Source organism: Notothenia rossii, assembly GCF_949606895.1.
Source record: "Notothenia rossii genome assembly, chromosome: 9".
NCBI lineage: Eukaryota > Metazoa > Chordata > Actinopteri > Perciformes > Nototheniidae > Notothenia > Notothenia rossii.
The window spans coordinates 49,542,741-49,555,900 of NC_136907.1; the positions used below are offsets into that span (position 1 = coordinate 49,542,741).

Here is a 13,160-nt window from a genome sequence, read left to right on the forward strand (position 1 = left end):
TTTTACCCTTTGACATGTTGTTCACAAACAAACAAGTTTTTGATTTGCTTTCTATTGCACCTTTGTGGTTTGTAGAACAGTGTATTGTCCTGCACATTTTACTCCCAAATTAAATTGCATGCTCCTAGTTTAAGAGAAATGAGCACTTCCCATTCTTCCCCCCAAGGCTACGTGTCTGCGAGGACGGAGCTAGTTTCAGAGTCATATTTTACCGTTATGGCCTTTGACCCATGTCAGGGAACCATGTGCCTGGGTCATGTTTTAGAACAGGCACATTGATATCCGTCTGCGTCTCAGGCCCAGGTCAGCGGAGTTCACGAGAGGGGGTGGGGGAGCGCTTGTTAACACATAGCACAGCCTTTTTCTCACTGGCAGAGGAGGAGACGAGAATGGCAACACATTGGATGGCTGGTTGGTTGGCTGGAAAAATTCCATGGCGTGTTGTTTTCATGCATTCTTCAAACAGGCTCTGGTGAAAATGATAAAGGATGTCACACGAAAAACCTTTTTGTTGATCTTTCTGCAGCTTTTGCTGACGTTTATCTGTCTTTTTCTCATGGCGAGTGCTCTTCAATCAATCAAGAAATATTCTGTGTATTTGCTTTCTATTTTCTTTCACCTTACAACGTGAGGTTGGGCGCAGAGCCTTGCAGTGAAAACAGTTGCAAGCTCCCCTGTTAGCTTGCGCCTCTTAGCACAACTGTTATCTGATTGGTTGGGCTAAAAGGAAAGCGGCAATCAATGTCAATGTTGAAATTATTTGAATCTTAAGCGCAGCAATTGGTGAGAATATTTTAAGTGGTGCTGGATGGCATGGGTACCAAGGCACGTCAACATCAGCACAGTGCCATACTGCTTGTCATGTGAAGGCTGCTTAACCCTATGACATCTATTGACATCATCAGGGTTTATTTAAGGGTCGGCTTGGAGACCTCCAATTTAAAAGAAACTTTGAGTGTGGACTTTGGAAGAAGTGGGAATATACATGTCTAGGGCAAGAGATTGGTCCGGTTTGCATCCAAGTGTAACCCAGATGTTATCCGATTTTCCCAAAAATCTGATTCAATGCTCGTTTTAATCCACTTATATTACTAGATTAATAGGAGTTCATTGAGATATGTAGTAGGTAGCACCAAAGATCTGGAAAAATAATTATACCATTGAAGAGCCACAATGTAGTTCAAATAGTAGAAATATTAAAATCTGAATGGAACCATATTTGTGTTGGTGTTTGTGTAATGAGGGGATTTTTTCTTCATCTATTCCGCTTCCAAGCTTCAGTGGATTTTACATACAACTTTTTCCTATCAACACCATCCGTCCATCCCCACCACGCATAAAACGATTGTTTTTTTACCATTCTTTTTCATTTGTCTCTTAAAAGCCCAGCAACATTGTGGAAGTGCAATAACAAATACTGGCATGCCTGTTTAATTGCTTTGACAATAACCCCTCATCTCTGTAATGAACAGCAATAACAGACACATTTTTGCATGCCAACTGAACTGATATTTTTTCGGGTAATTATTTATGTCGTGTTGCAACAAGAATTATAACTTCCTTTCAGAAAACAAACAAAGTGACAGATATTTGATCTGCAAATGGAACCAGAAGCAACATGTTTGTGTGAGTAGACGCTTAAATGTTCAGCTATCTACCACACAGCAGCAGTTTGTGTGTTACACATCTGCTCTTGGTTGTCTGCTGTTGCTCTGCAGCTAACCTGACATTAAAGATGCTGCAGCGATACGAGCATGGGAAAAGACTGACTGATCAAATCTATGCACTTCTTGCAAGCAAATAAACAACTAAACCAGGAAATCAGAGGTTAATTTTTTCTGACAAGGCTCTGTACTAACTGACAGTTCGATCTCTGCTTAAAAACTTTTCTTTCAAAAGGATGTGAAGATGAACAAACCACAGAAACTTGGGCCACTAAAGATAACCGCAGGGGAAAAACATCTTGAGTGAAAACATTAACTAGAAATAGACCTCTTTGTTGCCATAGCCACCTGAACAGCTGTAATTTAGACCTGTTGAGCTGCACTGCACATTTATTTAACAGGGGAAAATTCTGTCTGAGCTTTTCTGTTCGACAACATGTTCAATAGACCTAATATCAGGGAAAATTGCTGTTTTTCTCGTAAATACTTGTTTTTATGTGTAGGTGATAATTCTTGCAGTCATTTAAGATTTTTTATATAGATTTAGGAGTAATAAACACATCGTTTTTTTTTACTGTTACGTGTGTTGGATGTTGTTAAATATGACATATCCATAGGAATGTAATACTATACAATTAGTTTGACACAATTGCAGAGTCAATATAACAAGATTGAAAATATGCACGCTGTTTATAAAGGGGCGTATGGTAATAATGACTATATGTTTTGAAAATTCAAGGCAATCAATGCATTCTTAATGTTTATTTCAGTGACAAACATGCTCCTAAGTAAAGTCACAATTACTGTGCTCCTGCTTCTTCCTCCCACTGAATGGTCTAACCTGTGTTTGTTTAGTGAGCCTCACCGAGAGAGTGAAAGGTGAAGCCAACAGATGGTGATTCTACACCTTCAAAAGCAAGCGCAAAACACAGTAAAAACTGAGACTGAATCAGGGAGGTGAAATTAACGATAATTTCCAGAATTCATTGTTCTTGAAAAAAAACCTTCATAATTTGTTTTAAATTGTGTAATATAGGTTTCATTTCTGTACGGGGGGATGCTGGTTAAGAGGGCATCAGGGTATGAGCTTCAATTCCTGCATCCTAACACCAAATTCATACGCCAGGCTACAATTCAAAACATCAAAAAATAATCAAATATAGTGGCTTTCATGAAAAATGTATTGCATTCATATATTTTATGTTATCCCTTCGCAAATAGAGACAATATTTACACTTCCTTCCAATTTTGTGTCCTTTATTTGGGAAAGTAAAACCTTGCTGGCACCTTTTCACCCTAGTAATGCATTTATTCATTTCAATTTGTTTATACATTTCCAGACTTTAATAGCTTTGTGTTTAAGCAAGATTGATGCCCAAGTTCAGAATTTGCTGCACTCAAAACATATCTGTGTTCTTCGAGATGCTGTATATTTTTGAGAAAAAAGTAATATTACGAAAATAAGGTTGTCATTTTGTAAGAATAAAATCACAATATTTGCTGTGCAGAGTCAAGCTTCTGCTTAGGTATGGCAACACCACTTGGACAAAACACGCGTAGAACCGCAGTAAACCGTAATACTGGTAGTAAATATAATGGCAAGCTTTTAAGTTTATCGATGATTATTAACACATTTGTGAATGATTATTTAGGACAGGGGTGTGTGGTTGTCCGGCTTATAGCAAAGCCTTTTTATTTTTTTTATTTATCAATATATTGCAATATGATCACAGGCACTCAGCTAAAGAATAAGCCGGCCAACCGTATTACAAACTATTAAACTGAGGTTATGTACCAATGAACAGGTTACAGAATAGTAGCATTTCATTACACACACATTCATTAACATACAGAAGTCTGTCTCAATAGTGGTTCTTTATTCAGAGAGAGTTATCCAGGAACTTCTTGTCAGCTGTTCATTAAAAAGAAGCAAGTTTCTAACTTTTTGACTTCTTCCTCATTAAGTATACAACTGGGATTGTGTGTTAACCCGATGAGTAAACAACTGGGACGGTGGGACAGGAAGTGGTGGGAACACCAGACGAGTGCAAGTGAGCTTTTCGGAGAGTTGAGGACTTAATGTACCCTTACACACATTGCTCACTATATCACAATCGCATGACCTTAAACCTAGGATGTCATACTGCCAGATCTTCAACGCGAACTTGTATAACATAAAAAAAAGCAATCAAATAAATGTGTTGCAGTTAAAGTATCAGTTATGTATTATGGAGTAGGATACCTGTAAAAGTATATAGAATAAAACCTTTTTTAAGTTAGCTCCACTTTTAGCAGCTGCAACATTTCAATGGTGAACACATTAATGGATCACTAATTATAATCCAGTTATATTTATTATTATGAAATTGGCCATTCTGAATAATGCATTCTTTTTGTTTTGGTACTCTAAGAATGTGTGATGCTAATATTATTGCACATTAACGTGTACTACATGTAACAGAGTATTCCTTCACTGTAGTACAAATACTATAAGTAAAAAAACTCAGTATTTCTTACCATCTTTGCTTACAGTTAAATCCGCATAGCAATTTAAACTGGCTGCTAAACTGCAGCTAGTAAGACGAAGTGGGTAGATGTTAAAGAAGAAGAAAACAAATAACTAAAACAGGAATATTATATTTCAAAATACTAGAAGATAATATAACTTTTCTCAAGTCTTCGTTGCACCTCAGGCAGGTTTACAGCGACAACATGCTCTCATATTCCCCACGGTATTTATAACTCGGTCAGCTGACCTTGCACTTGGACCCTTCCACAACACGGGAAGATTATTTAACTACGACACAAACTAAAAAACTACTTACACTTCGGTTATATTCCATCCCAACCCTATAAAAAAATGTGAAAAGCAATTGTTAATGAGCAGATAAATGTTGTTGTGCACAATATTAACGATATCAGGGTGGAAATGACACAGATGTGGATAAGTAGCTCCCCCGCCTAGCAGATAATGGTACGGTCCTCTGTAGAAATTCCGAGAATTGAGCCCCTGTGTTTCTTAGAACAGGATTCTCAGAACTGGTGATGCACAGAGTTTCGAGGAAACTTTTACAAGGTGACTTTTTTTTCCTTCCTTTTTCTCAGCATTAGGTCAGAAGTGTTGTGAAGTACAAGTTGCTCTTGTGGTTGCTCCTGGGCATGATTATTTTTCATAATTTATATATTGAAAATGTTGTGATATCTTTAGACAGAAGTGAACTAACAGATTTAATGTATGACTTTGACAGCTGCACTGCTTTGGACTGTTTTAAACGGAAGTGTGACTTGTTTAGGTTGTTTAATTTAGTCAATTACATTAATAGCTGCCGTTACACTTAAAAACAAACAGCAGCCTCGTGTCGTGAACCTTTAACTAACACAGCAGTTTGAGTTTTTATCCATATTTGAGTATGTATACCTTTTTTATAGTTGTGTTTGGTGCAGCATTTGGAAATAGAGGCTGCAAAAGTGTCGCAACAGGACTAGTCGGGCTGGTTTTGTGACGTCTAATTTTTTCTGCGCATTTTCTCATGTCTTGAAACAATCTTTTCATCTCACCGAGTGTTTAATATGCAAAACCGATGAATTTCCCTTATTAGTTTCCGTCGTTAAAATACCATTTGAGACACATAATTAAAGCCGTCCCCTGACTTAACCCCGTTTCTAAACTTGTGCTGGCCTGCTCGGTGGCTCGCTGCCGAAAGAAGTTAAGCAGCAACAACTAACCACTCCTTGGAATCACAACCTGCCAAAACACACCGTCGCAGTTTAGTTTCTCCCCCTGATAACTCGCGGTTCGTTTGGCGGGAGAAGAGTAAATGTATTAGTGGGTTAATTTAGATGAGTTGTACTTATACAGGGGGAACAGGAAACCTCTCTGTGTACTCGCAATCTAATCTGAGCAGTCAGGACGGAATGTGCTCAACGTCAAACACGTTTACAACACAGGCTGCCAGCACTGCGCTGCTACATGCGAGAGAACTGCAGAGTACACATGGGGACACCGTTATCAAACTGGTTATCCTAAAAAGAAGTCCGCCATTAAGCTATACTTTGTTTTATTATTATTTCTGTCAGTATTTTACGTCGCTTCGAAATGATAGTAACCGTTTTTTTCGCAAATCCATTGCGTCTTTGTTCTTGTTTTTAATTAAAATATTAAGTGAAACTCCCTTCGACTATTCTCTCTACAATGGCGCCTCTCTCTGATGAGGCGCTGTCAAGACACTTGTTAGCTTCAAAGCTTGTTTTGATGTCAGTCCTTGAAGGCATCTGGCTGCTGTTGCACACGAATGAGCCAGAGGTGATGACACATGATAAAAGCGGTTGTTATTATTATATTTAATGACTGTTCATTCGTGTATAATTGACGCTTTATTACAAAAACAGATTTTGGTAAGGCAAATTTGTGGTTATTAACATTCTTTACTCAGTGTAGTAGAATATGCAAAGTGAACGTCTTTGTATTGTTCGTCTATTATGTTAAAGAAACTTGAAATTCAAAATGTTACTGAAAAATAATAATTGGCATCAACATATATTTCAAGTCGAAAAATAATTACTTACAATTGCTAATTTTAGAATACAAAATAGTATTGTATTCTAATTATTGCTGCATCTATGTCTTCATCACTTTAATGTTGCAGCTTAAATACTGCTGTGTAGGCTATATTGTGAAATTCACTAATAGATCATCATTTGTTGATCATACGTTGTGGTATTCATCTGAATAATTAATGTATGGAGCACAATATCTGCTTAGAATTGCAGCTGAGTAGAATAATAAATTAGCGAGAATTTGAAATACTCAAGTAAAGTACCAGTAACTAAAACATATACTTAAGTACAGCACTTGAGTGAAAGTACTTAGTTACTGTGCACTGACTGTTCTGTGAGGAAATACTGAAGGCTGGGGTTTACTATGATATTGACATTTCTTGCAAATGTTAAATGGCTCAGCACGCCATCTACTGTTTGAAGTCAGTACTGAAGGCCAAAGCTGACAGAGTGAAAATAAACAAAACTAACTCCACAACATTTTAACATTTCAGAATAAGAAGCAATAGGTAAATTACACTTTAAGTAAAATTACTTTTGTCTGAGAATCTGCTTGAGTGATGCCCATGTAGGTGCCAATTTAACCGCATTGTTATTCATCTACCCAGAACACTTTCAGCAACTCACTCTCAGTTTATGATTTTCGCCCTCCATCAGATTTCGACAGCATGGCCATGACTGCTGATGGCTGCATTCAATTCACACGCCATGCGGGTGACGTCCTGCTCAACTTCAACCGCCTCCGCAGCCGCAACATCCTGACTGATGTCGCCATACAGGTGGACGGACAGCATTTTCACGCTCACAAGGCCATCTTGGTAGCCTGCAGGTATGCACTATCAGATCTGACACAGACAGCATGAGTACCTATGGACTGTACTCAATAAAGGGCTTTTTCTTGGAGCTTATATTTTAATTCAGTCGATCACAAGGTGTGTTTCCTTCCACCTGTCTTTTATGTTAAATGTGTGATGTATTTGAAGAACTGCTGCTCCTGACACCGCCGCCACACGATCTAATTTCACAACTTGAATAACACTGAACCACCTTTTCTTTTATTATCTTACAGTGGCTTCTTTTACTCTGTCTTCATGGACCCCAAGAATGCCAACCTAAGTGCCATAGGCTTGGACCCCAAAGTGGACGCCAAGGGTTTCTCCATCCTGCTGGACTTCATGTACACGTCCTGTCTGGACCTGAAGGACAGTCTGGTACAGGCCACCATGAGCACAGCCATCTACCTCCAGATGGAGCACGTGGCCGACACCTGCCTCAGGTTCATCCAGTCCAGGTACATGAGTCAAAGAATGTGGCACACTGCAATATCTTCGTAAATGAACGAGTTGAAGTTAAACTTACTTTTCAAGCGGCGAAACAAATAAATAAAACTGAAGATGTAACAAAAAAAAGTGAGTGAATCTTAAGCAGGGGAATTAATCCAATGTCCAGGCAACAAAGTTGTTTTGTAAAATGTATTACCGACAATCCAATATCCAACATATATATATAACTGTGGTCTCAACGTTGGCTTTTCCTGTGTTTTCCCTGGTAAATAACGATTTGCTCATTTTGGTGCACCAATCCCACCACCACCTGTCTCCAATTATTTTTATCACCTGGGTCCAAATCACACGGTGCCCAAAACCGCCTTCAAAATAAAAGCATAAAGAATCACTTTACTTAAGTAAAATAATTATAATAAATAATAATACATTTAGAATAAAGAAAAACAGCAAGAAAATAAATGTTTAACTATTCAATACTATAAATCAGGGGTCGGCAACAGGCGGACCGCGGTCCGGATCCGGACCCAGACGCCGACTTATACGGACCCGGACCTATAATCAATACATTAATAGGGGATTTCAATTTTGATGGGGCGATTCTATTTTAACTGCCGCCGACAGGGGGCGAAAGAGACGAGTGAGCGATACAGGGAGAGAAACACAGAAGAAGAGATGAGAGAGCGGCGGAGAGGAAAGTGAGTGAGAGAATAATTAGCGATACAGGGAGAGGAGAGGAGAGGAGAGTGAACAGGCGTGCTAGCGGCAGACAGGGAGAGACAAATAATTACACATGGCGCTCTCCAAGAAGAGGAAAATGGACAGTGAGAACAGAGCTTTTAACCCTGAGTGGACTCATTCATGTTCATCCTGCCCACTGGGAGCACAGAACCAGTGTGTTTCATTTGTTCAGAGACCGTGTCGCTCATTAAAAGTGCCAAAACGCCACTATGAGACAAAACACAAAGTGTTTGACCAAACATTCCCTCTCAAGTCAGAACTGAGGTCACAAAAAATAAGCAGTCTCAGAGCCCAATATGATCCGTCCACCAGGATCAAAATTCAAACTAAATATTGTTCCAGGGCAGGCTAACCGAGGCTAACCAATGAGCACCTGCATGTGTGTATGAGAATGGCCCTGACACCATTTCAGCCCAGATTTAAAATCCTGGCAGGACAAGCTCAAGCCCAATTCTCGCACTGAATTAAAAAGAAAGTGAGTGAGGGACTGCAATATAAGAGGGAAAGAAAGAGAAACTTTAAAACTGCTTAATTGTTATGATGTGTAAAGACTGATATTGTTCTATAATCGTCTCAAACTGTTAAGTCATGATGTGAAACGGTTAACAAAGAAAAAGGGAAACTCAAGCTGCTGCTACACTTTATTTTATTTATCTAAAATTAAGCACTTTTAAGATGCACATATTTTAAAAAGCCATTTTATTTATTTTCTCAATTTTATTTTTAAATGCAGCCCGAGAGGAACATTACACATACCCACAGTATTTACTGTATATCTGTATAGTTCAATGTTATTTGACAATAAATGTTGTTGTTTATGAATTGTACTTTCTTTATTTGATTGGCAGTCAGTTGTTGATTACATGCAGACGTTGATAAAGCTACAGGCTACTTCAATATATATCACATTAATTCATAAAACAAGTAAGACATTTTGATGTTCCGGACCTTTGCATGGGGAGATTTTCTCTAACTGGACCTCGTTGAATTTTACTTGAATACCCCTGATCTAAATCAATGTATCGCTCCAACACGTACTTTTTTGTTGTTTCAGCAGCCATCAGATTGAGGAGGCCGGGATCTGCTCGTCACATCTGTCCGAGGACATCCTTGCTTTGAGGACGTTTGAAGACAACGGGCCAAACTTCAGAAACATCCTCCCGTCCCCGCTCCAGGACTGCAAGGGCTACACCCCCAATGTGTTCAGGGGGATCAACACCTCCGGTTCCTATCACGTCTACGGCGACTCCCCGCTTCCTTCTACGAAGCTTGAAGGCCCCCACCAGCTCAGCGACCTTCCCAGAGGAGGGGCCCAGCAAAGATGCTCGCAAGTGACTCACAGCGAGTCCACCACCATGCTCTCCCACCCCAGTTTCCCCACCAATATTACCCAGAGGTCCATATCCCCCATGGAGGAAAACGGCTGCCCAAGATTGTCCCAAGGTTTTAGTAAAGGTGTGATCTGCAGCCCTCAAAGCCCCCTGCGATCCGACTGCCAGCCAAACTCGCCGACCGAGTCCAACAGCAGCAGGAACGCAGCGCTGAGCCTAAGACAGTCCTCAGAATGCTCCAAAGACACCAAGGCCCGCAACTGGAAGAAGTACAAGCTGATCGTTATGAACCAAACTCCAGACGAAAACGATAAGGAGAGCCGGGAAAGCGGCGCCGAAGCTACACCCATGTCCCCGACGCTGAGCGCCTGCAGGAGCGCTGCAGCAGGCGAGGCGCAGGGGGAGGAAGCGGCCGGCGAGCACAGAGAAGAAATCCACACGGCTCAGAGCGTGGAGAGTTGCAGCAGCAGCACCTGTAGCAGCATCAGGTACAACACTGAAAATAAGAAGATGATAAGGTGTTTTTTCTGTGGTAGCAAATAACTTATTTGAACTCTGTGATTGTATTTCTACCCGCAGCTACCGCAGATGCTCCTCCTGTGGTTGTGACAGCTCGCAGTGCCTGGATATCGGCCACCTTTCTCCGGACTCTTACAGCAGAGAGGACACCACCAAGCTACACTCAGAGTATTCCTCCTCTGGCTGCGGTAGGTGGCCATCAATCAACACTAGGATTATTTAAAAACAAAACCATGGAGGTGCGCTAACATCTCATTGTTTTTATTGCTTCTTTGTGCAGAAAGCAACATCTACTTCTGCAACGGGTGTGACTGTAAGTTCACGGAGGAGGACTCCCTGAAAGAACACATGGCCCAGGTGCACAGTGACAAACCATACAAGTGTGACTGCTGCCAGGCCGCCTTCCGCTACAAGGGGAACCTGGCCAGCCACAAGACCGTTCACACCGGTGAGATTAACATTATTTTTTAAAGTATTATGTAGCATCTCTGTGTTAAAAAGCCTTAAAACCACTAGAACTATGTCATATAGCTGTTGTGTTATGTTATTATTTTATCCCAATCTCCATCTTTGTTATTGTTTTGATTGAGGGACCCCTAGTGGCAGGACATGACATTTTGTGCCTTTTAAAGTCACTTTAAGTTGACCTTACATGTGTGACTGTTATATTCATCGTTCATCGTGTACTTCCAGGTGCAAAGCCTTACCACTGCAACATCTGCGGCGCTCAGTTCAACCGGCCAGCAAATCTCAAGACACACACCCGCATCCACTCTGGAGAAAAGCCATACAAGTGCGAGACATGCGGCTCCAGATTTGTCCAGGTGAAGAAAACATAGGAATCTAATGACTTTAGAATCAACTTGAAACAAATTAAAAGATACTTGCAACTCGAAATGGGCTCTAAGACCAATAGCTTTTAAAAATATATATATGTTTTGGGCCAGTTTATCTTTTGTCAGAGAGATAGATTTCTTAAATAGGGAAAATAGAGGGAATAAGAAACAACAAATGGATTAAAGATAGACAGGGAGAAGCATTAAGATCTGTATATATACTATGCTATAGTGCAGGGGCGGACTGGCCATTGGGAACACCGGGAGTTTCCCCGGTGGGCCGGTGCTGTGTGTGGGCCGGAGGGCCAAAAAAAAAAAATTAAAAAAAATCTTTTTTTTTTTGCCTAAATCCTACTAGCCCACATTTGTAAGTGTTCCGGCCACTCCCTTTTTTTGTTTTGCTTACCTAAATCCTACCGGCCCACATTAGTAAGTGTTCCGCTGGGCTGGGCCGTTTTGATAGGCTACCTTTGTTCTATCTATCAGTTTCAATTTCACACATCAGGCCCGTAGCAGCTGTCACTGCGCAGTGAATGATCAGGAGTGAGTGACTGAGAGACCTAGCTGGCAGTTGCTTACAGATGGATAAGCAAGCTCCAAAGCGTAAAGGCGCTTTTGTATAGTTTGTATATACAGTATTGTAGCGAGCCCTGGGTTCAGAGGGAGGGGCTTGCATAGGGGAGGGGGTTGGCAGGGAAACGGGGTTCAGGGGGAGTGGCTGTACGGCTGTACCCGTAGGATAGAAAAGGGGGAAGTGACGTCTGACTCAGAGGTCGAGCGGCTGTGGAAGGACGTGTTGCCCACATTCTGTTACTGAGTTTAGGCTAGTTAGCTAGCAGGTTTATTGTTTTGGGTGCAGTCACTTTTGCCTCCACTTGCTGTTCAAATAAATGTTGAAATAAAAAGTAAATCTGTTTACAGTTCTGTTTTATATGGGTGTCGAAGAAGAAGAAGAAGAAGAATTGGGAGGGATGAAACCCTCTTTAATGGTCACAGATGCAGAGCACACAGAGTGAAATGTGTTCTCTAATTTTAACCCATCCTAGTACCAGGAGTCTAGTACTAGGAGCAGTGGGCAGCTATTGTACAGCGCCCGGGGAGCAATGGGAGTGAGGGGGAAAAGGGGATGTCCGGTGCCTTGCTCAAGGGCACCACGGCAGGGCAGGAGGTGAACTGGGACCTCTCCAAGTAGAAGTCCACACTCCAAATGTAGGTCTCTGGTCGGGGACTTGAACCGGCGACCCTACGGCTTAGTCCCTAATTTTGCTCTCAAAGTGCACCAGATTGATGCATTTAACTACAACATTTAAAAAAAAATCTTCCCGGGGGAGCTTGCCCCCGAACCCCCCTAGAGGAGGTGAGGTCCACCACCTGCCCACACCCCCTGTTTAATGGTCTCACCCACATTGAGGATGCTTCCTACGCCCATGTTTTATTCCATGTGTCAAGTCAGGCCAATTGGGTCAAAATTTTATTGCATCAATGATCTGTTAACATTAAAATCACTAAATATATGCTGTAACTATTTTGCTCTAGGCAACTCAAGGGCTCAGGTAATGTGATTACTATATGAATAATTGTCCAAAATAACATTAAATGCATAGGGTTTTTTGTTAAGCAACATACTTTCGTCGCCGGCCGGCCGATACATGCCGCGCATTAAGTGGGCCTGTCTGTAAATTAATCCCCGGGCCACTTTTTCCCCCCAGTCCGCCCCTGACTATAGTGTGTAAATGTGTTTGAATGTATGTGAGTATATCTCAGGAAGAATAGCTAATGCTACTGCTAATGGGAATCCTAAGAAAGACTTCATGTTTAAAGTATATATATTTGTTCCCACAGGTGGCCCATCTCCGCGCCCACGTCTTAATCCACACCGGAGAGAAGCCTTACCCCTGTGAGATCTGTGGAACTCACTTCCGCCACCTGCAAACGCTCAAGAGCCACATGCGCATTCACACCGGAGAGAAGCCTTATCATGTAAGCTTCCTCCTCAGCTGCTCCCTCCTTATCCATTGAGCTAAAATGAGAGTTATCCCTTCCCCCCCGTGTGCCTATCATTAGTATTAAATCCTGAGTGGTAATCCTGCAGAGCACCTGTAGCTGTAGGGGATTAATCTGCCTTTTTAAAGCGGGCACATAATGCATTTCAAGGTTTTTTTCTTTGCTGAAGTGTGCTCTATCAGCTTTTGTGCGTGTAAATGGTCTGCAAAGGCTAAAATCCCTGTG

The 13,160-nt window shown here is 41.2% G+C and overlaps 1 protein-coding gene and 1 long non-coding RNA gene across 5 annotated transcripts in view; one reads left to right on the forward strand and one right to left on the reverse strand.

Annotated features, from left to right (window-relative positions):
* LOC307017995 overlaps positions 1-4,370 on the reverse strand; it is a 41,903-nt gene extending 37,533 nt beyond the window's left edge. The window contains exons 1-2 of the long non-coding RNA XR_013802321.1: positions 4,182-4,370; positions 213-469 (exon numbers count right to left, since the gene is read on the reverse strand). This is a non-coding gene — a long non-coding RNA (uncharacterized lncRNA). The remainder of the gene's footprint in view (positions 1-212; positions 470-4,181) is intronic.
* Positions 1-13,160, forward strand: part of bcl6ab (BCL6A transcription repressor b) — a 37,736-nt gene that overhangs the window by 22,929 nt on the left and 1,647 nt on the right. Inside the window, exons 1-8 of one of the 4 annotated variants that reach the window (XM_079647968.1) lie at positions 4,627-4,740; positions 6,879-7,050; positions 7,291-7,512; positions 9,300-10,064; positions 10,156-10,283; positions 10,376-10,543; positions 10,789-10,919; positions 12,774-12,911. In XM_079647968.1, the coding sequence (XP_079504094.1) occupies positions 4,710-4,740; positions 6,879-7,050; positions 7,291-7,512; positions 9,300-10,064; positions 10,156-10,283; positions 10,376-10,543; positions 10,789-10,919; positions 12,774-12,911 (1,755 nt within the window). In that variant the 5' untranslated portion in view covers positions 4,627-4,709. Of the gene's footprint in view, positions 1-4,626; positions 4,741-4,913; positions 5,968-6,878; positions 7,051-7,290; positions 7,513-9,299; positions 10,065-10,155; positions 10,284-10,375; positions 10,544-10,788; positions 10,920-12,773; positions 12,912-13,160 lie in introns of those variants that run through there. The other 3 variants (XM_079647969.1, XM_079647966.1, XM_079647967.1) reach the window with 3 other exon arrangements.